We start from the raw sequence: 20,612 nt of genomic DNA on the forward strand, positions 1-20,612 counted from the left end.
TCATTCCGCAGGTAATTTCCCATTTACTTGTTTAGGGTAATTCCGAGGCATAGTTAAACTTCTTAAGTAACATTTCATGAATTATAGAACGAACGCTAGATCTCTGACCTCTTTTTGATCCTACAAGGGTGTGTTGGTCATGTCTGGCTGATGTTTTGGAAGCAGCAGGCAGTCTGCACAAGCTGTTCTGGATTCCCTCTTTCTGTAGAGTATCAATGATTCACACACAAAAGGAGGACCTTATGAACTTTAACAAAGATCATGATCCATTTGAGATGTAAAACACAGCAGCATAAGTGCTCTGATGACACACTTACTCTTGATGAATAAAAATGAAATTGTTACATTTTCCTTTCATTTAATATAATCATATAATTGTAAGAAAAAAATATAAATGTGTTTCTTTATTGAGGGACAAAGGAATGTAATATTTCTTAGACATCTGGGTTATACTGCTGCCTTTAGGAGGTTGGGACACTTGTAAACAAAAAACATCATGCCAGCCCCAGTATGTCATGCCTCTCTTTCTAGTGTCCTTGGAGGTTGGACTTCCTTTCTACAGCTGTGCTTTTTATTATTTTCTCGTTTTATTTTTTCTTCAATCAAGATATTCGATACACTGCAGGTACAAATGTGGTATCATGTACCTGGTGGAGGCCAAGATGACAAGAGGGTTTCCTTTACACCTCTGGTTCAGACACCTCTGGAGAAGAGATTGAGAAGACACAGAGGGGCACTGGTGCTGGAAGTCCAGGTAATGGAAACAGCTGGGCAAGGCAAACTGGAAGCAAGGTCAGAACAAGCAGTGGTCAATGGCCATAAGACAGGTGGCAGACAGGATAACAGGCAGAATCATAGATATGAGGCAGGCCATGGTCACACCAGAAGATCAGCAGAGAAAAGATATGGTTAGGAACTTAGCTAGGGTCAAACCGGGAATAGCAGAGACAATCTGTGCTCAGCCGAGGTCAAAAACAAGGAGGCAGAACAGAAAGAAGTCCAAGAGCAGGCAGAATCAGCAACAGGAAAGCAAAACCAAGAGTTTTCGTCTCGGGCTCTACAGGCCTCAGTTAAATGTTAAAGTACATCACATTACACTTGGAAAAAGACAAGTATGGTTTGTTTGGAAGGTTTGCCAGGAGAAAGCCTCTTCTCTAAAAAGAACATGACAGCACGGCTTAGGTTTGCAAAGTTGCATCTGAACAAACCACAAGACTTCTGGAACAATGTCCTTTGGACAGACGAGACTAAAGTGGAGATGATTGATAAAAATGCACAGTGCCACGTTTGGCGAGAATCATTACAAACACCACGGGGGTGGAGGGGTGACAATTTGGGCTTGTTCTGGAGCCACACGACCTGGGCACCTTGCAATCATTGGGTCAACCGTGAACTCCTCTGTGTACAAAAGTATTCTAGAGTCAAATGGGAGGCGATCTTGGCCGAAATTGGGTCATGTAACAGGACAATAAACCCAAGCACACAAGCAAATCCACAACAGAATGGCTGAAAAGGAAAATAATCAAGGTGTTGCAATGGCCCAGCCAATGTCTAGACCTCAACTTGATTGAAATGCTGTGGCAGTGAAAGGCTATAGCCGGCCGTTCGTGTGTTACTGCACATGCACAAGGTTCTGTCTTCCGCATTGCTGGGAAACATGCGCTTGTGCGCAGGCTCACGCAACATAGCGTACGCGCAAAAACCCGCCAGCGGACAGGACATGATGCAACTCCTTCAGATTGATGGGCCTATTTAAACCAGTCTGCATAAGTGATCAGTGCTGAATGGTCTTTCAGTGTGTGTTCTGTTTTTTGAAACTCTGCTTGTTTGACCTGGATTGCCTTTTGACTATGCCTGATTGTTGCCTGCCTGACCTCTGCTTGCTTCTGGACTTTGCTTCTGCTCCTGTACTTTGCTGCCAGACTGGTGTGACTCCTGGCCTGCCTGACTTTGCCTCTGCTTCTAATTGGTACCATGTTTATCTCCCAGCCTGATCCTGGTTCTGCCTTGGGAACCTGCTTCTGGACTGTGTACCAGCATAGTGTCTGTAACGTTTTGGCACCCATGCTACTCATTGTCCTTTCATTCTCTGTCTCCACTTTTAGGGGTGCAGGACAAGAGCCGCAGAGGCAGCTTCCTCAACTAATTTGTTCTCCTACCAGGTACATGATAGGCAGGATCTTGAGATCTGTGCATAAACAATTGCCCGCATACCTCAATGAACTGAAGCAACATTGTAAAGAAAAGTGGGCCCGAATTTCCCCACAACGATGTGAGTGACTAATAGTCATACAGAAAACGATTAGGGCTGCAACAACTAATCGACATAATCGATTATAATCGATTATTGAAAAAGTTGTCAACTTTTTCAATAATCGATTAATCGGCTTCCGATCAGTTGGCCCTGTTCACGGCTCCACACAAGCTGCGCGCCGCACCTCTTCCCCCCCTCACGCTCGCAGTATAGAGGACTACAAATCCCAGCAATAGTACATTATACAGCGCAATGCAGAATACCACCAGCTATAATATACTATTGCTGGGATTTGTTGTAGTCCTCTATAGCCGGTGCAATTCTGCATTCATTGCTGTATAATTTTACACTTTCCTTTTCACTATATTGCACACCACACTATTTTTTTCCACCGCTCCAAGCTTGCTCCTGTGATGGACTACAATCTCAATACAAACTAGTAGTCCCATCACTGGAGCCATTTTTGATTTTTTTTTTTTGTGTTTATCCGATTAACCGATTAATCGAACTTAATAATCGGCTAACTAATCGATTTTGAAAATAATCGTTAGCTGCAGCTCTAAAAACGATTACTTCAAGCTATTGCTGCTAAAGTTGTTTCTTCAATCTAATGAATCATAAGGCGTACTTTGTTTTTTACAGATGGATTTTTATGTTTGTAAAATAAAGATAAGGTGTAATATGTAATGTGCTGTTGTTCATCTGAGGTTGTATTTACTTAATTTTAAGACCCGCTAAGGACCAGATGACTTATATTATGTTATGCTACTTAAAACCATAATTCTAAGAGGGTGTACTTTCTTTTTCATACAACTGTATATGAGCACTGATCTGCATCCTGTCCAATATCTTTGAAAAGAGCTAAAAAATGCAGTCTGAAGAAGGTACTTTTGAAACCTGAGACAGCAGGAGCATTTTGTTGACAGCAGATTTGTTTTCCTTGTACACATTTACTATTACTAATTTGATTTTCACACATTGATAGCCAGTCATATTTATCTTATATATTATGTAAGCAGATTGCAATTTCCTGTTTTTCCTGTGGAAAATTCTGCCCCCATTTTAAGCTACATTTTGTTTGCTGTAAGTGCTAAATGCATAGAAGAGCCAGGATCTCAATGGTCAGCCTTGATAAGCTCCTCACATGTGAGTCTATATAATATTAAGAGACATTGCAGTGTCTAGTTTGCTCTCTAGTGTTTACCGTTTTTGGCTGCCCTACAAGAGGAAAATTAAAAGGCTTTTGTTTTATGCAAAATTCTGTGTGAGTGCTACTGTGTGCTAACCTGCATACTGGGGGGGTTTTCCAATCCGCAGCAGACTGCTGCACTGGGCTCCACTCTGACTCCTGGGTGGAGCCTTCCTGTCTCCCAGGTGGAGTCTTGAACCCTTCCCAACACCTTCATTTTAAAGGCTGTGCAAGCCTGTGCCATCAGCATGCACTGGCCGCTCAAATTCTGGACACAGGAATGGAGATAACAGGTGACTGCTATGATTAAGGCCCTTTTAATGGTAACTTGTAATATGTTTTGTGTTGTAATATGTTTTATGTTTTGTGTTGTCAAGCCATTGCCTCAATAACAACTTAACTCTCTAGAATTAGAGGATGTAGGGTTACTGTATGAATCAGCTTTAACTACATTTTATACAGTTTCTGAGTCCTGTGTTTTGCTTTTCAGGTGTTACTCACAATATTCCATTACTCCGAGAGGTGATCACTAATCCTCGTTTTATCAAAGGAGATATCACTACTAAATTTCTACCTGACGTTTATCCAGATGGATTTAAAGGTTTGTTTATTTTTGTTATAAAGCAATACAGATAAGATAACATTCTCCAAGTAACTGTTTCATTCTGGTAGATATATGTTTATGTATAAATTAAACATTCATGAAGCAGTTAAGAAGGACACTAAGGCTCCATTCACACCTTAGCGGCTGTCCTGATTTAAATGCCTTTTGATGTGCCAAAAATGCAGCATTTCTGCATGAGGGTGTGAATGATCCCCAATAAAAAAATATTTGTATTATATCTGTGTATTTTGATTGCGTTTCAAAATGTTCCTTGTAGGTTGAAACATACCCAATGGACAAGCTCATAGTATGTTTGCAGAAGTTTTTATGCTGGGTCACCTCCTTCTTTAATGTTCATATAGTGATATGATTGGATTGGCCCAATGTGCAGAAAATCTCTACAATCCAGCTAAATGGTCATTACCGGGGATGTGCCGATACTGGGCATTTTCACGAGTATGAAGTATCTCTGTTATTATTGGATGGGATCTTTGTTGAATTTCACACGCTCAAGTCTGCTCACAATATTCATGACTCTGTGTTCTATAAATATATAATCCTTTGCCATGCAATTCGTGCTCAGTTTGGCTAGCTTCAGATTGTCCTACGGCTACGTAGTTCCTCACAGACAAAGACTGTCTCCACTATTTATGCTCTACTACAAACATCTATTTCATCGCCATTTCTTGGTTCCTATGAGAAATGGAAGATATGTACACCTTCCTTAGAAGAGGGAGGACTGCTGTGAGAAGCTGGTTCAAGATGTTATAAGTACTGTCGATTTTAAATTTATACAATTTAAGTTTATTCATTGACTGTATTTTACGCCTCATAGATTTCAACATATGTGCCTTTGTGACACTGCTTATTGTATGTGTTGTACATTTAACCCTGCTGATTTATTTAATATTTTCTGGGGTTGTCCATGCATCCAGGGATATTGGACCCTGATCCATGACCTGATACAATGTGAACTGTGTGTATCTTTTTCCCTTTCACCCCATCGGTGATGTTATTGGGTATTGTGGAACCATTTGTTGATCATTCTGCAGAAGGTTCCCTTCTTTGATTGTGTTTTTAAGGGCAATTTGTTACAGTGGAAATAGCCCCAACCCCCCTCCTATTGATTTGTTTCAAACTTCGTTTGTAGACGCTGTCCCTAAATACAAATAGATTTATGAGGCTAGAGCCTGTTTCAAGAAATTTACCACAAAAATGATGGGATTTTTAGCCATTCCATTTTTTAACAAAATTAAGTTTAGATGTACTTTAATATAGTTACTGTAACTAGCATATATATTCATTTACTAACGGGCCATTGCAGTATAGTTTAGTCCCAGTGGAGAATAAACCCAGCCATCCCATATCTTCTCAGAATTTGGTATCAACCTCTTAGGTTACGTTACATTATCCTATAGTAAAGACGTTTTTACTTTTCTGGGGGAATTTAAGATTGGTTCCATTTCAGCATCATCAACAGTCATAAAACACGGAGCGTAAGAACCTCATAGTCCTCTTTATGTATTACTAGAGCTACTAGTAACACTTTTATATTTGCTTTCATAGCTTTAGGTGAGAATAGTAGGCGATTTTTACATTCCCATTATCATCACCCCCCCCCCCAAAAAGAAAACAAATGGCTAAGCCTTTATTTTATTTTTTTTCTAATTTCTTCATCATGATCATGCTATTGTAATTTAGCTGCAATGTTCCCATGCTGGGAAGATGCAAGTTTTTTTTAATTTACATTGCAGCTGAGTGCTACATTGCAGCTAAGAGACTGAGTGCTATGTTTGCCTGAATGCAATGGAGATTCATCCATCCACATTGTTGGGGTGGAGTGGGAAATTTAGTGATTTCCTCTCTTGCAGGCTTAACAGTTGAAATTTGAGCGATCTATGCCATTTCTTTGTTGTTCCTGGTCATGCCAGTGGTCATGCCACTGTGATCAGCCAGTCATGGTGAACACTTAGAGACAAGGAAATTGTAGCCAGCCCCTATATAAACCCATCTCCAACCATCATGCCTCATTTTTTTGCTAGTGTCTTAGGAGGCTGGACATTTTTTCTTTAGTTTTGTTGAACTAACTATATTTTTTATTAGCCATTTTATTATTTTTTAATTTTATTTTTTCTTCAAGTAAATGCTCATCAAAGATCTCTGATTCCTACTTTAAAAGCACCCTACCCTTGGGAATGTAATGGTGCTCGATCTCACGCACCTTTTCACAGTGGAGTTCTTTTCCCTGATGAATGGTTACTCCCCTTGCAATGCTAGACTCACTTTCAACCCTATCCCTCTCCTAAGAGATCTTGTAGCCTGCAAGATTGGCAAGCATCAGTTCCTTCTGGTCCTATACCTTGTAAGAACTTAATTCTTCTACATCCCCATTGTGGAAAAAGTTCACTGAACACCGTGAGTATCCAAGTTGCTAACACTTAATGCTAAGCCAAGGGTCCTATCATCTACACTCATCGTCTTTGTTCCTTCCCTATTAGGGGTTTATTGAGGAATTCCATTTAACAGGGTCACTCTTTTCATGCTGTCCCTCCAATAATTTTTTTTTTTTTTTTTCCCTTTGGGACCACACGGTTTTCTATTCCTGGAGTCAATGTATTGGCTTCCAGATCCCTGCATCTGATGTTCCCAACTGTGAATAGTGAAAGTTCTTCATGTGAGTGTGCTTCTTCCTTGCAAGGAAGTGTCCATCGCTAGTAGGTCATGTACTTCCCTGGAGGGTCAGCAGCCAAGAAACTCTTTTACCCTGCTGCAGAATTCCCCTTAGTGGAAAAGTACATGTCCGGAGGCCTTCGTAGGACCTGGTTACTGGAAGATAGATGCTCTTCTGGACCAATCTGTGGTCTTCTAAGAAAGTCTCCTTTCATCTCTTCTTTGATTTTCTATCAGGCTTATATTCCTTTCGTTAGTGCTAGGATTTCTACCCTTTGCTCCTCTATAGAGAATCATTCCCCTTACAGGGTTAGGTTTTGTTGTTTCTAGGATCATATATTTCATAATTGTTCCGGATCGTTTACAGTGTGAATCCAATAATGATCTGCGCTTTAGGATAACAAAACTCCCTGTGTGGATTGTGCAGCTGTGCTAAAAGGTATTCACCCTTAAATATGTATCAAGTGTATGCACTGCGCATCAGTCACCTATAACATCAAGTGTGCTGTGCTAAAAGGTTTTAACCCTTAGAATATGTATCCGTTGTATGCACTGTGCATCAATCCCCTATATCATCAAGTGAATGTATGCAATGAATAACATGTTCGCAAAATAATCTAAACAGTGTACAAATTAATAGTCCACAGATGGAAAAAAATATAAAAATAAAAATGATATAAATTAATAAATATCCAATACAAAAAAAGTGTTTGTTCAAGTCCAAGTGACAAAACATTCTTCAAATCCTGTTTTCTTATCACTCCCAATTACGATATTCCATCATGTGTGAATCATGTAAAGATCCTCACTCACCAGAAAGTAGGACCGTTTTTTCAGGGGGGTCAAAACAGCATGTGTGGTAATATCCTGCTGTAAGTAGATGGAGAGACCCTCCGCACTCCTCACAGCAGTCAGATATGAAAAAAGTGGTGCTCGCAGTGATGAGATACCACGGATGGCGCCGTGCAAACACTGGAAAGTCAGGAAATCACCAGCACTCAGTAGTAAAGATAAATATGTCCCTTTTATTGGACAGAAAGCGTCACAGACATCCAAATAAACCGACGTTTTCGGGACCGCACAGGGTCCCTTCCTCAACCGAAACGTCGGTTTATTTGGATGTCTGTGACGCTTTCTGTCCAATAAAAGGGACATATTTATCTTTACTACTGAGTGCTGGTGATTTCCTGACTTTCCTGGTAATATCCTGCATTATTCCTCTTTCGCTCACTCCAATATTCTCATTTGTCAACCGAAAGAGTCTGCAGCTCCCTAGTGTATTCCGAAAAAAAATTAAAAGATCATCATGTATTATAGTAAAAAAGCATTTTTGAGTGTGGCTATCACACCCCTGAAACAACTATAGGTGTGAGATGGAAAGACTCATCGATCTGGTCCTCATTTCCTTGTATGCCAGTTAGCATTCTTGTATATCTTCACTCCTGCCTACACACCCCCCCTTATTTTATTTATTTTTATACAGGTGTTGTTGATCACCCCACTTAAAAGTAGTCTCGGTTACTATTTTTCTGTTATTTGTAGCTTAAGGGTTTGTTTTCCCTCTCTCCATTTGTATTAACTACTGAGAGGGCTCCTACAACCATATGTCTTTTAAGAGATTACTTATTTGTTGACATCGTTATTATGACCCTCCCTCTCCCCAGTATGAAGGGTTAAGGGGGTTCTACTTCTACGCCTCCAGTTTTAGACTGGTTGTACTTTGTACATTTTTTGACTATCCAAGCTTTTGTTCCCGAAAGTCGAGGGTTAGGTATGCTAGGCATAGACCTTTTACCCTAGTAAACATTTCTTTTAGCTGTTGGTCCACTTTTTTTTTTTAATCCTCTTCAGGCACTTTGCTATACCACCTGTTTTCCTTAAGTTGAATGATTGGTTGTTCTTTACATTGCAAATGAAGGCCCATCATTCTACAGGTAGCAGTTTCCTCTTACTGGTGATTGATTACCTGTCTGGAGCTGGAGTTATGCAGGGGATGGCTTAAAGTTCTTTGTTTGTCAGTGTCCCAACTTCTTATAGGCAGAAGTAGAAAACAATTCTCTAAGAATCACTAAATTCCGGTGTCCCTCAATGGACTTCAGGAACAATATTTTGCCATAAATGCAAAAATGGTATTTGTTCACTGGCCGTAAAAAAAAGTATTTTTAATGTATTTCCTGGCAAAAATAGGTTAAAAATAAGAAGATAAAATGCTGTGAGACTTCAATTAGCCTGTAATACACAGGTAACCACAAAACTGTGCTTTTATATGCAATAAACTCTACTTGTGTGAATAGAGCAACATATTTTTTTCACACCAGATAAGAATGCAAAAAAATCAAATAATATTTTGCCATTTCAATTATGCACTCATTTCTGGAGCCTGTGAAAAAAAATGTGATCTGTTTACAGTAAAGTACAAAGCTTATATAACGGTATAACGGTAGAGTTTTTTAATCTTTTCTGATTTATGCTTTATCAGTTTTAAGTTTTTTTTATGTTTTTATACAGATTGTTTCTTTCTACATTACTTCTACAGTAAACAGACTGGTTTGTTACACAATGTAACATAGACAAAGTATGTCATACAAGATGCAAGTGTTTCTTGTTTTTATTTAGATTTTACTTTGACTCTCACTATGTCTAAAAGGTTAGGTTTTTTTTTTTTGTGTCTGATTCCAACCTTGATAAGGTTCTTCTACCATACAATATACAGTGAACTGTTATGATCGCATTTGCACATGTGTTTATATGCGATATTTTCTTGTAATTCTTGTTTGTATTTTACTTTATTATAGGACACAGCTTGACATCTCAAGAGAAAAATGAACTTCTTGCTACAACAGCATCACTATATGTGGCTGCACAGATCAGGTCACGTCGCTTCCTAAATAATATTAGGTATGTTTTAACACATGGAGGAGTGTCTGCCCTTCACTGGAACTTCATATCCACAAATCAGATTTTCACCTTGATGGTCTCAAGAATATTAGCACATTACCAACTAAAGTGTGTAGTTTCTGTTTCTGGAACTGCAGAAACAAGGGACCTAGTAAAAAAAACAAAAAAAACTTACCCTTGATTATATATAGATCTAGATATATCTGTATAGATATATCTTCGCCTTTAATTATTTCAACATTTTCTAGGATTTAATTTTGATCTTTTTTTTATGGGAGGCACATATATTTGAGCTTAAACAAATGGTATTCTGACTTCTGTACATTTACTGCCTCTAAATAAGTTTCTGTGGGCTGTACTATGTATAACTAGCAAGTACAGTACCATGAAAGGTTTGTTCTGTGTACATTGGGGCAGTGTCATATAAGGATATGCCAAGGCAACTAGTTAATTAAAAAAACAATACAGTGGAACATAACACCTGCACTGTATTGTTTCAATACATGTTTTGAATGTTTTTTGAATAACTAAAATGTATGTGTTTATACATTTTTACACAAACTGCATTATAATGCTTAATTCATACTTTTTAGTTTGTGGAGTTTGATTTTCAGTTTACATGCTTTCTGGTGTATGGCCACAAAAGTATCTTTCAGAATTCATCATCAGTTGGCATGCTTGATTTATGTTCTGCCCATTGAGTTTTATATACCTGTATTATTATAATATTATTTTAAATTGATGTCACATGACCTTCATTACATTTTCCTCCTCTAAGTGTCCGCAGGTCGGAGGAGTTGAATAAAGTATGTATAACATGTTGATCTGACGTGCTACTATTTAAAGACTACATTTTCTGAGTCAGGTTAGAGCAGATCTTTACACTCAAAAATCACATTCTAGCTATGCATCCCTCTATGTATCATGATTAATCATAACATAGACATGTCAGGTGAAATGCTGCGATTTTGAAATACTTACACTTATAGAGCATTCACTTCCGGCTTTGAAATGGAAAAATGACTTCACTTTGCCAAAGCAATGCAAACTAGGATTACCTTGTCATCAGCAGAGCATTGTTGGGAAATCTCATCTGTAATCTCACGAGATCTCAGAGAGAGGCATTTGCATGGTCACATGTCATGGTCACATATGCCAGAAATCCAGGAAGTAGAGCTAGTAATCTGTCCTTAATAAACATGACCACTGTCAGAAGACTGGGGATGAAAAGAGAAATAACGTATGCAAAGAACACAAAGCCTGCAATTATCTAGAAGTAAATGCCTGTAGATTGTCATTGCCATTGCTAAACATTTCTAAAGGTGTGTTTGTTGGTATTTTAAAGATATGGGTATAGGTCCACTTTAAGGCTCAGTCACCAAAGTGGATGTTACTCGGCTGCATATGCATGCAGATTGCTGCTCATAATGCCCACCATCGATACTTGTGCTGTGATGACGACACCTACAGTAGTGCTGGGGACTACAGGGGGTGTGTCAGACAGCCTGCTGATAAGTATCTAGTGCTGACAACATGCCATGCGAAATAGCGTTACCAGCTTGCGCTGGCAAAGCGTACTTAGGAGTTCAGCTCTGAAACATGTAGCTATTGCCATGTGCTCATAGTAATTGGGAACTAAGGACATATGCTTGGGTTTCATATCAGATAATTATAGTGCTTTTTTTTGTAATTCATTCTGGCTTGATGGTCCTCAAATCCATGTTCTTTTGGCTCAGGTGGCTATTTTTGGCTAGAATATTAAATGTGGAATTAGTAAATGCTGCCTAATCCAAAGTTGCATCACAGATATCTGATCTACCGGTGATTGCGAAAGTAATGTAGAATTCTTGTATTGCGTACTAAAATTAATTTACTGTATGTTTGCAAAATAGTGATACCTTTAGTTTTGTTATACACCTTTGGTGGGGGGAGTTCCTGGTTGGGAATTTGTCCTGTGTTTGTTCCTTTTTCTGTTTCTATTTATTGTGACTTTCAACCCAAACTTTCAGGGCCCAGTCGCACCATATCCAGTGCATTCTGAACACACTGGATCGCATGGATCAAGCCGGGCCACGTTCTGGGGCGGGAGGGGGCATGGCTGCGCATGCATTTCAATAGCATCGCAGACACACACCCCACCCGGAGTGCGATCGCCTGCACCAGAACACGAGGTACAGGAATGTGCGATCTGAAAAAATAGTGCATGCAGCATTTTTTCAGATCGCACAGCACCGGAACGTAGGGAATTCCTGTACCTCGCATGTCGGGGCAGGCAATCGCACTGTGGGCAGGGGGCGTGCCTGTGGTGCCATTGACCTGAATGGCACCGCCACGCCCCCTCCTGCCCCAGAATCCACCACAGCCTGATCTATGCGATTCAGTGCATTCCGGGCTCGGACCGTGCCGGAATGCACTGGATATGGTGTGACTGGGCCCTCAATCCCTTCCCCCTGCTCCTATCCATTCACAATTTTTTCTCATAAAGATTTATAACACCCATTTTAACTTGCTTAAATGTGTTATCACATGACCATCTATGTCATCTCTTCGATTGGAAGCTGACAATCTGCTGTTGCAGTCCTTTTAGTCTTCCAAGCTCGACCATGTGAGGACTCCTTTGAAGAACTGTTCTTGCATCTTCCGGCAGCGACGTGGGCACTTAACAGTTATACTGCAGTTCAGAAAACAGAAGGCTCCAGACCCTGTCTGTCACATGACCATAACTTTATGAAATTTGGTGTATTTTTATTTTTTTTATTTAAATGGGTGATCCTGGAGGTAAGCTTTACAATTTGAGTATACCGATTTCAAAATAATACCTTGGCAACAGTGATACAACTACAGCAAATGTTTGGTTCTTGGTTGCTGACTCTTTGCTTAACTTTTTCAAAACTCTTTACAGAGTAAAAAAAAAATTAAAAATAATAAATGCGCGTTTCAACTCTCCGTTATGTTTTCTTGGTTTACTTTTAATGAAGCTGAGAGAAATGTGTAGCTAATACTCACTGTATCAAGATTTGTTTCCATGATACGAAATGGAAATATTGTGGGGAACAATTCTTTTTTTGCCAAAAATGATTTTATGCTTGCTTGATGCTGAGGTACCTATGAAACAGCAGCCTGGATTACACAATTGAAGCTTGCTAGTTTGGCTTGGAACTGATTTCATTACAGGCTTAGTGGTTGTAATCCTATGACTTTACAGGTGTGGCTACATCATGCTACCTCACAGGCCCACTAATGTGATATTTACTTTTCCCAATCCAATTACCCGCAGAACTTCCTATGCACAGCTTGCATTGGCAATAATCTGTTTTCCTAATTTTTTTCAGATAATTTCTCTTTTATTAGACCTGGAAAAAATGTACCCACTATTACTTGAAAAGTAACAGTAACGCTCCCAAATTGTTTTATCGTAATGTGTGAAATTCAGTTCGTGTATATAAGATTTTGCTTCTCAAATAAAAGGCTATTTTAAAGTGTATTTCCACTTTTGCAGTCAAATTGGAAGTGTATTTCCACTTTTGCTGACAAATTTAGGAAAATCACATTACTTGTTATTTGCTCCTTTTCACACAATATCCCTAAAAGTATATATATTTTTTAAATACTTCTTGTCTTTTAGATGTCTCTGTGTAGCATGTCTTTGCAAGCTTCACTCTCATTTTCAAAGTGGCAAGAAAGTATGTCTGTCCCCATAGAAAGGCTAGGGACACTTTGAGCTTCCCCTCATTAGCATACAATACTTCTAGATCTTTAACCCTTTGGACAGACAGTGTTCAAATCTATTTTACAACTGATAAGATCTGCCAGCACAGTACAAACGGGGTAAGTTGCACTAACATTAAACAAATATAAAATAGGTGGTATCCCAATTTGGCTGCAAAAATCTAAGTACGCTTAAAGAAACACCCACTATATGTTTATTATTATTAAAATAATACAGGATTTATATAGCACCAACAGTTTGTGCAGCACTTTACAAATGGGGAGACAGTAAAGTTACAATACAATTTCAATACAATAGGGTTAGAAGGGCCCTGCTCGTGAGAGCTTACAATCTAGTAGGAGGGACAGGTGATACAAAGGGTAATAATTGTTTAGATTGTGTTAGTGGAAGAAGTAAAAGGACAATTATGTTGAGGTGGGATAGGCTTCCCTGAAGAGATGAGTTTTCAAGGATCGCCTAAAGGTAGACAGAGCAGGAGATAAGCAGACAGATTGGGATAGGGAGTTTCATAGGATGGGAGAAACTCTGGAGAAGTTCTGGAGGCGAGCATGGGAGGAGCTGACACGAGAGCTAGAGTACAGGAGGTCCTGGAAGAGCGGGGAGGACTGTTTGGGTGATGTTTATAGATGAGGTTGGAGATGTAGTCGGGGGGGCGGGCTGTGTTATGAATAGCTTTGTATGTTAGTATTTTTTAAATTTTATTTGTTGGACAATTGAGAGCCAGTGGAGAGATTGGGGAGGGGTTGCAGACACTGAACGGTTGGTAAGGTGAATGAGTTGGACAGCAGTATTCACGAGACTGGAGAGAAGGGGGGTAAGCCTGTTTAGTGGTAGGCCAACAAGGGTGGAGTTACAGCAGTCGAGGCGAGAAATTACAAGGGAGTAAATTAAAAGCTTTGTGATTTCGTTTGTTAAAAAGGGTAGAATTTTAAAAATGTTAGGGCGGTTGAGTCAGGAAGATTTAGATAGTGATTGGATGTGGGGATAAAAGGAGAACTCGGAATCGAGGATTACACCAAGCAGCCTGACTTAACAGGAGGGTTTGATTGTAGTGCTGTTGATTGTGATGGAGAATTCGGGGAGGGAATGCAAGGAGGAGGAGGCTCCGTTTTGGACAGATTCAGTTTGAGATAGTGGTGTGACATCGATGCTGATATGTCAGTGAGTAGATTTGTGATATGAGAAGAGACAGAGGGGATGAGCTGAGGAGTGGAGAGATAGATTTGGGTGTCATCAGCATAGGGATGGTATTGGAAGCCATGGGCCAACTGTGTTGAAGGCAGCAGAAAGGTCACAGTATAAGTATAGAATAGTGTCCATTGGTTTTAGCAGTTAGTAGAATGTTAGAACGTTTTAGAAGGGCAGTTTCTGTGGAGTGTTGTCGACATTAGGGGTCTACTAGACCCCTAATGTCACCTTTGCAGCCCATTAAGGCTGATCAACCACAGGTTATGCTTGATCAGCTTCTTCCCGGCCTTTCTAGCCAAGTAATGACAGCTCAGAAATCAGTGATGAAATCATTGTCGCTTCCAGTTTCATTCAGCGGTGGGAAATCAGAATGGATGTTCACCATCACTCTTCTATGTTTGTATCAGTATTTCATTGTCTGTTATTGTCAGAAACTAACCGTATAAGAATATAGGAGCTACCATTACTGAGTTGTTTCTGATGATGCAGACTCCAAGACTGACATTTTTATCCTTCCTTCTGTACTTGGTGAGTCAGTGGCCTGTAACAAATTTTCACATATAAGGGGTGTTGATTGGGTTCGACTATTTTTATTTTCTCTCACAGTGGGAAAGTAGCAGGAGTCTTTAGTCATCCTTTTCACAACGCATCAATGCAGCCTGCTTCCAGATGTCTACTTGCATTTGAAAACAGTTTAAGTTGCTTCTGAGATTGTTTGCAATTTACTGACAGGTGCATTTGACCTGCATTTGAACTTCTGACTTGCATTTGACCTTATTCAATGCAACATGAACCTGCTTTGAATTGCTTTGCATTCGCGTTGACTGTATGAGGAGAGAAGCATTTTTGACACAAAGAAAAGCCTGTTGACACAGCCCCTTAGGTTTACAAGCAGTTAGCTGGATGACTGAGCTCTGGTGTCCTGAGAGGTGGAGAGGGGACTATTTTGTCACTGAAGATATAGTTCAGCATAAGGGGTTTATTCCCTGCATACATTTCCCATACACTTTCCATATTGATTGAGTGTACAACTCCACATAAATATGAGCATTTATCTGATGCATCCAAACAATGATGAGCAATTTGGCTTTTTTTTGTTTAATACATTCCTACATATGAACCATTGACCTATTCACCCCTGTATATTTATTGAGAAGTACTAAATCACTATATTGCACCTGAAGGCTTCTCCCATGTAGTGCTCACAAAATGTGATTTATACTGTGGTAGGCTCAGCAGAAGCTGTTTTAATGGCAGCAGCCTGCTGAACACTCTCGACCGCTGTGTTCTTAGTAGAATTTGTATTTTTCATTGTAACTTCCTTTTCCTTTTATCTTCTCGAAATCATCCAAACAATAAAATCCTCTACATCTTCTTAGCTGTATTAAATAAAGGTTATCACTAAAGCCCTTTTTGCTAACTGTACACTGTTGTATTTTAAGGAGAAGGGTGTTTCTTTGTTTTAGGCAGAATATTTTACATTTATGTTTATGTCTTTGAGTTTCCAGCATCCTCTGTTCTTTGAACCAGCAACAGGAGCTGGATGGGATCTTGAATAGAATAGGCTCATTATTGCGGGAGTTTTTTTTCCCCTGTTCCCTGCAATGATTCCAAATGCTCTTGCACACTTCATCAGTATTATTGTAATTCTTTGGCTGCAGGATATTTGGCAGCTGTTGCACCCCACTGGCAAATCCTATTCATACTTCTTTTCCATTCATGATTGCCATTGGAGAATTGATTTCTCTCTCTCTAACTCTAACCTTTCCTCATCCATTTTGGATTGTTCAACTTGAAACATTTTAATTTCATATCATACATCTATTCAAGTCACAATCTTTTTTTTCTTCTTCTTTCTTTCAACTTATCACCAGGGTAACAGCATAGTGTGATTTTTTTTTTTTTTTTCATGGCAATCAAAGTTTTTTCCACGTGCTTATTATAGATGTCCATCTTTATACTTTGTTTTGCTTATTGGTACTATAGGATTTTATGGGGATGTCATGTGAGATGAAGGTCTGTTCTGTGTTTTTTCTTTTATTTACTGCTGCGTTATGTTTGAAATAAGAGAATTACGTGGTTGCAGATATCGGGAGGTACAATATATTTTGCAGGGAAGGAAGTAGAGTGGGAGGAGGGTACCTATATGTCAGGAACAATCTGGTAGTGAATGTGTGCAATGACAACACTATAAATTGGTGACAGTGGAGAATCCCTATTGCTGGAGATTAAAATAGTAGACTATTGGTGGGTAAATGCAGTAGGTTCCCTAACATAGGGGATGAAGAGGAGATGCAACTACTCTTATGGATTGAAATGGCGGTAAAGTTAATATTATGGGAGACTTCAGCTATCCTGATATTGATTGGATAAACGTAACCCCATACTCAAATAAGGCTTGTCACTACTTGAACTTAATGCAAGAAAATTGCATGGGTCAAATGGTGAAAGCCCCAACTAGAAATGATGCCAAGTTGAACTTACTCATTTCAATTAATTCAGACCTTACTAAAATAAACAAAGCAGAAATTGTAATAACAATGCACTGAAGGTACCCCAGTGGCTGACAGAGATCCGGGTGAAGAAAAAGTCTAGAGAAAGAAATGTCAATAAATCCCCAGGACCAGATGGCGAGTTGTCAAAGAACTTGGCTAGGTTATAGCAAGACCATTGTTCCTAATTTTTGGACACTTTAATGACTGGAAGGGTGCCGACTGATTGGCGGAAAGCAAATGGGGTACCGATATTCAAAAAAGGGTCAAGATTTAGACCAGGTAACTATAGACCTGTCAGCCTTACATCAGTGACATGCAGTGTTTTTTAGAGAATGGTAAGGGACCATATTTAAAAAAGATTGCCTGTAACAACCACCATGAATTTATGAAGGACTGTTCTTGTCAGGCCAACCTATTAACATTCTATGAGGAAGTGGGTAGTAATTAAGACAGAGGAAACCCACTAGTCATAATTTATCTGGACTTTGTCAAAACATTCAATACAGTACCCCACAAACATTTAATTTACATGTTAAGATCAAGCGGTGATGAAGACATTGTATGTTCATGGGTAGAAAACTTGTTACAGGAACTTCTTTATGAAGGTACGAGGCCTAATGGAGGCCTCATTTGAGGCAGTGCTATATGCCCAGTTTCATCCTAGGCTGCTACAACAGCCTTCTGGCTGAGTGGAACAAGAGGCATCAATCTCTGGATCTAACTATGCGCATGTCAACCAGAGCCAGACTCTCCCTGGTGTGCTGCATTTTGGATACAATGTTTAAGTCGGGGAAATCCTTTCTCCCAGTGATCTGGAAAGTGCTCGTGAACGACGCCAGCTTGGCGGGCCGGGAAAGAGTGCTTGGAATGTCGAAGGTCCAGAGGGTTTGGTCGTTGGGGGAAATTTTATTTCCCATCAACATCCCTCCAACAATGGACCCCTGAGTCTCAGGGATACCTGATAAGTTCAGCCAGACAATGCCATGGCCTACATCAATCATCAGGGAGGCACAGGAAGTCACACGGCTCTTCAAGAGACCAGTCTAATCTTGGCCTGTTCAGTACATCCTATTCTCACCCTCACTGCCATGCACAACCCGAGCATGGAAAAACTGGCAGACAGACTTTTTTAATCGTTAAGCCAGGAAAAGGTTCTCTCAACCTCAAGGTGTTTTGGGACCTCTGTCACAAATGGGGGATGCCAGATTGGACCATCTGGTGTCCAGGTTCATCCACAAGCTGGATAGATTTGTGGCCAGGACCAGGGGGACCCTTGGGCCTTTGCAGTGGATGCTCTGGTGAATCTGTGGGATCAGTTCAGCCTGATCCTGCTTTACTTTGCAGGATCGAGGTGAAGGAAATTCCAGTAGTTCTAGGACATACTCTCTGTGACCTTCTAGGTCATTGGCATTGACAACTTGGCTGTTGAAACCCAGGTCCTAAGGGACAGGGGCCATCTGATTCAGTCATCCCTAAATTTTTCAAATCTAGGAAGTAGACTTATTGCAGAGTGTATCATTACAGCTGGAAGGCTTACTTGGCTTGGTGTGAACAGAAGACGTTTCCTCCTCATCAATACTTTGTGGGGCATGGCCTTTTTCCAGTCAGGTTCGCATTGAGTACCAACAAGGGTCAGATTTTGGCATTAGCTATTTCATAGGTTTCTTGCCTCAACCTCCTTAGTAAAGAACTCTGTGCAGGGAGTTACCCATCTGGCTCCCCCCAGATGCTCTCTGGAGATGCTGTGGGATCTCATTCTGGTTCTGTCAGTCCTTCGGAGCCTTCCTTTTGAACCTATATGAAATATTTCCTTTGCTGATCTCTCTTGCAAGTTTTTCTTCCTTGTGGCAATTACTGCCACTAGGTTGGTTTCCAAGCTGGAGGCCTTGTCCTGTACAGAATAGTTTCACGTTTACACTAGGATAAGGATGTCCTGGTGCCTAATGCTTCATTTCTGCCAAAGGTGGTCTTTTCCTTCCACCTTATTCAGGGTTTTGTCCTTCCTTCTCCTTGCCCTGCTCCATAGTACCCAACAAGTTTTCTCTCCATTGTATGGATGTGGTGTGATCGATGAGGATTTATCTCCCTGGCTACAGCTTCCTTTTGGCAATCGGATTATTTTTTTATCCCTCCTGCCCTCCTGAGGGATCTTGCTCCCTGCTTTTTGGTCTAGAATTGCCCAGTGGATCAGACAAGCCATTGTTCAATCTCATCTGTTGAAAGATAGTTTCATGTTTCCCTATCAAGATGCACTTAGCTAGATCTGTTCGTGTTTCTTGTGCATTCCTGCACCAGGCATCTGTTTCTCATATTTGCAAGGCTTCCACTTGGTCTTCGCTTCACATGTTGGCCAAGTTCTACATGGTGGATGTTCCGGGCAGCTTTGGCCGCATAGTGCTGCAGGCTGCTGTCTGCATTTGGGGTATGTATCCCTTGGTTTGTGGGCCAGATTGCATTTGGTTGCCCATCCCTCAGTGGTATTGCTTTTGGATGTCCCAGCTGTCTATGAATCAGCTTGTGTCCCTTACTGTACGCTTAAGAAAATAGGATTTTTTACTTACCTGGAAAAATCCTTTTCTTGGAGGACTGTATAGGACACAGGACTCTCTTATATCCCTCAGCAACCCTCTCTATGTCTGTTCCGTCATAACTTGCTAACAAACTGAGGATTGCTGGGAGAGGGATTTATATGGGGGCTTTTTTTAATGCTCTGGTTTTGCCAGTGTCCAATCATCTGAATCGCCTTTTGTACAATTGCGGGCTTGTACTTCCATGGCTTTTTCGTTTCTTTTGACCAACCTCGCCACAACCTGTCTGGTTATACATTCTTGTCTATCCAAAAAAGGGAAACCAAACTGTTTTGGGTCGGTTTCTGCTTCTTAGGCCCCATTCACACTGACTGACTTTGAGCGATATTGAGCGATGAGATGTGAACAGCTACATTGAAATGTATTGGTGAAGCTACATAGAGCGATATCGCTGCAAAAATCGCGCGATAAATCGCTCAATGTGAACGGGGCCTAAGACTTATTAAACTAGAGATCAATATTACTGTATTTTAACATTTAACTTGCATTGTATCAGGGAAAGTTTAAGGTCTAAAAGAGTACTTTTTCTTTTTATAAGGGTAATTACATGTTTTTAGTACCAGTCACATGATTAATGCTGTTACGTTGCTGCCATGGATTTTGCCCAGAGATCTTGTATGATTGATCTTTGGACATAAGCAGCCAGCTTTGCCTCGGTAGTTTCCAGACATCAGTCCCCCAAGTTCTTAAATATTGACAGATAAGACATGGCTGGTGCCAGCTGAGTGTGCACAAGGGCAGGAAATCAGAATTTCTTTTATTATTTCTGAAGCATGATTTTTTTCAGACATTTCCCTAAATGTTCACAATATTTTGCAGGCTAAATGGCAAAATAAACTATTTTTCATTATGGGTTTGCTTTAAATGAGGTTGCTAATAAAAATAGCTATGTTATTCCAAAAATAATGATGTAGCTTGGCTTATTTCATTTAATAGATTAAAAGGTTGGTTTGTACACATTCATGTGGAAAATAAAAATACTGGGTGAGACATACA

General features: G+C 40.0%; 1 protein-coding gene across 2 annotated transcripts in view; it reads left to right on the forward strand.

Moving 5' to 3' along the window:
• Nucleotides 1-20,612, forward strand: part of PCCA (propionyl-CoA carboxylase alpha subunit) — a 340,260-nt gene that overhangs the window by 188,021 nt on the left and 131,627 nt on the right. For both annotated transcript variants that reach the window (XM_018576625.1, XM_018576624.1), the window contains exons 17-18: nt 3,934-4,044; nt 9,513-9,615. In XM_018576625.1, coding sequence (XP_018432127.1) covers nt 3,934-4,044; nt 9,513-9,615 — 214 coding nt within the window. The remainder of the gene's footprint in view (nt 1-3,933; nt 4,045-9,512; nt 9,616-20,612) is intronic.

The sequence above is a fragment of the Nanorana parkeri genome, unplaced genomic scaffold (assembly GCF_000935625.1).
Source record: "Nanorana parkeri isolate BGI_ZX_2015 unplaced genomic scaffold, ASM93562v1 scaffold71, whole genome shotgun sequence".
Lineage (NCBI taxonomy): Eukaryota > Metazoa > Chordata > Amphibia > Anura > Dicroglossidae > Nanorana > Nanorana parkeri.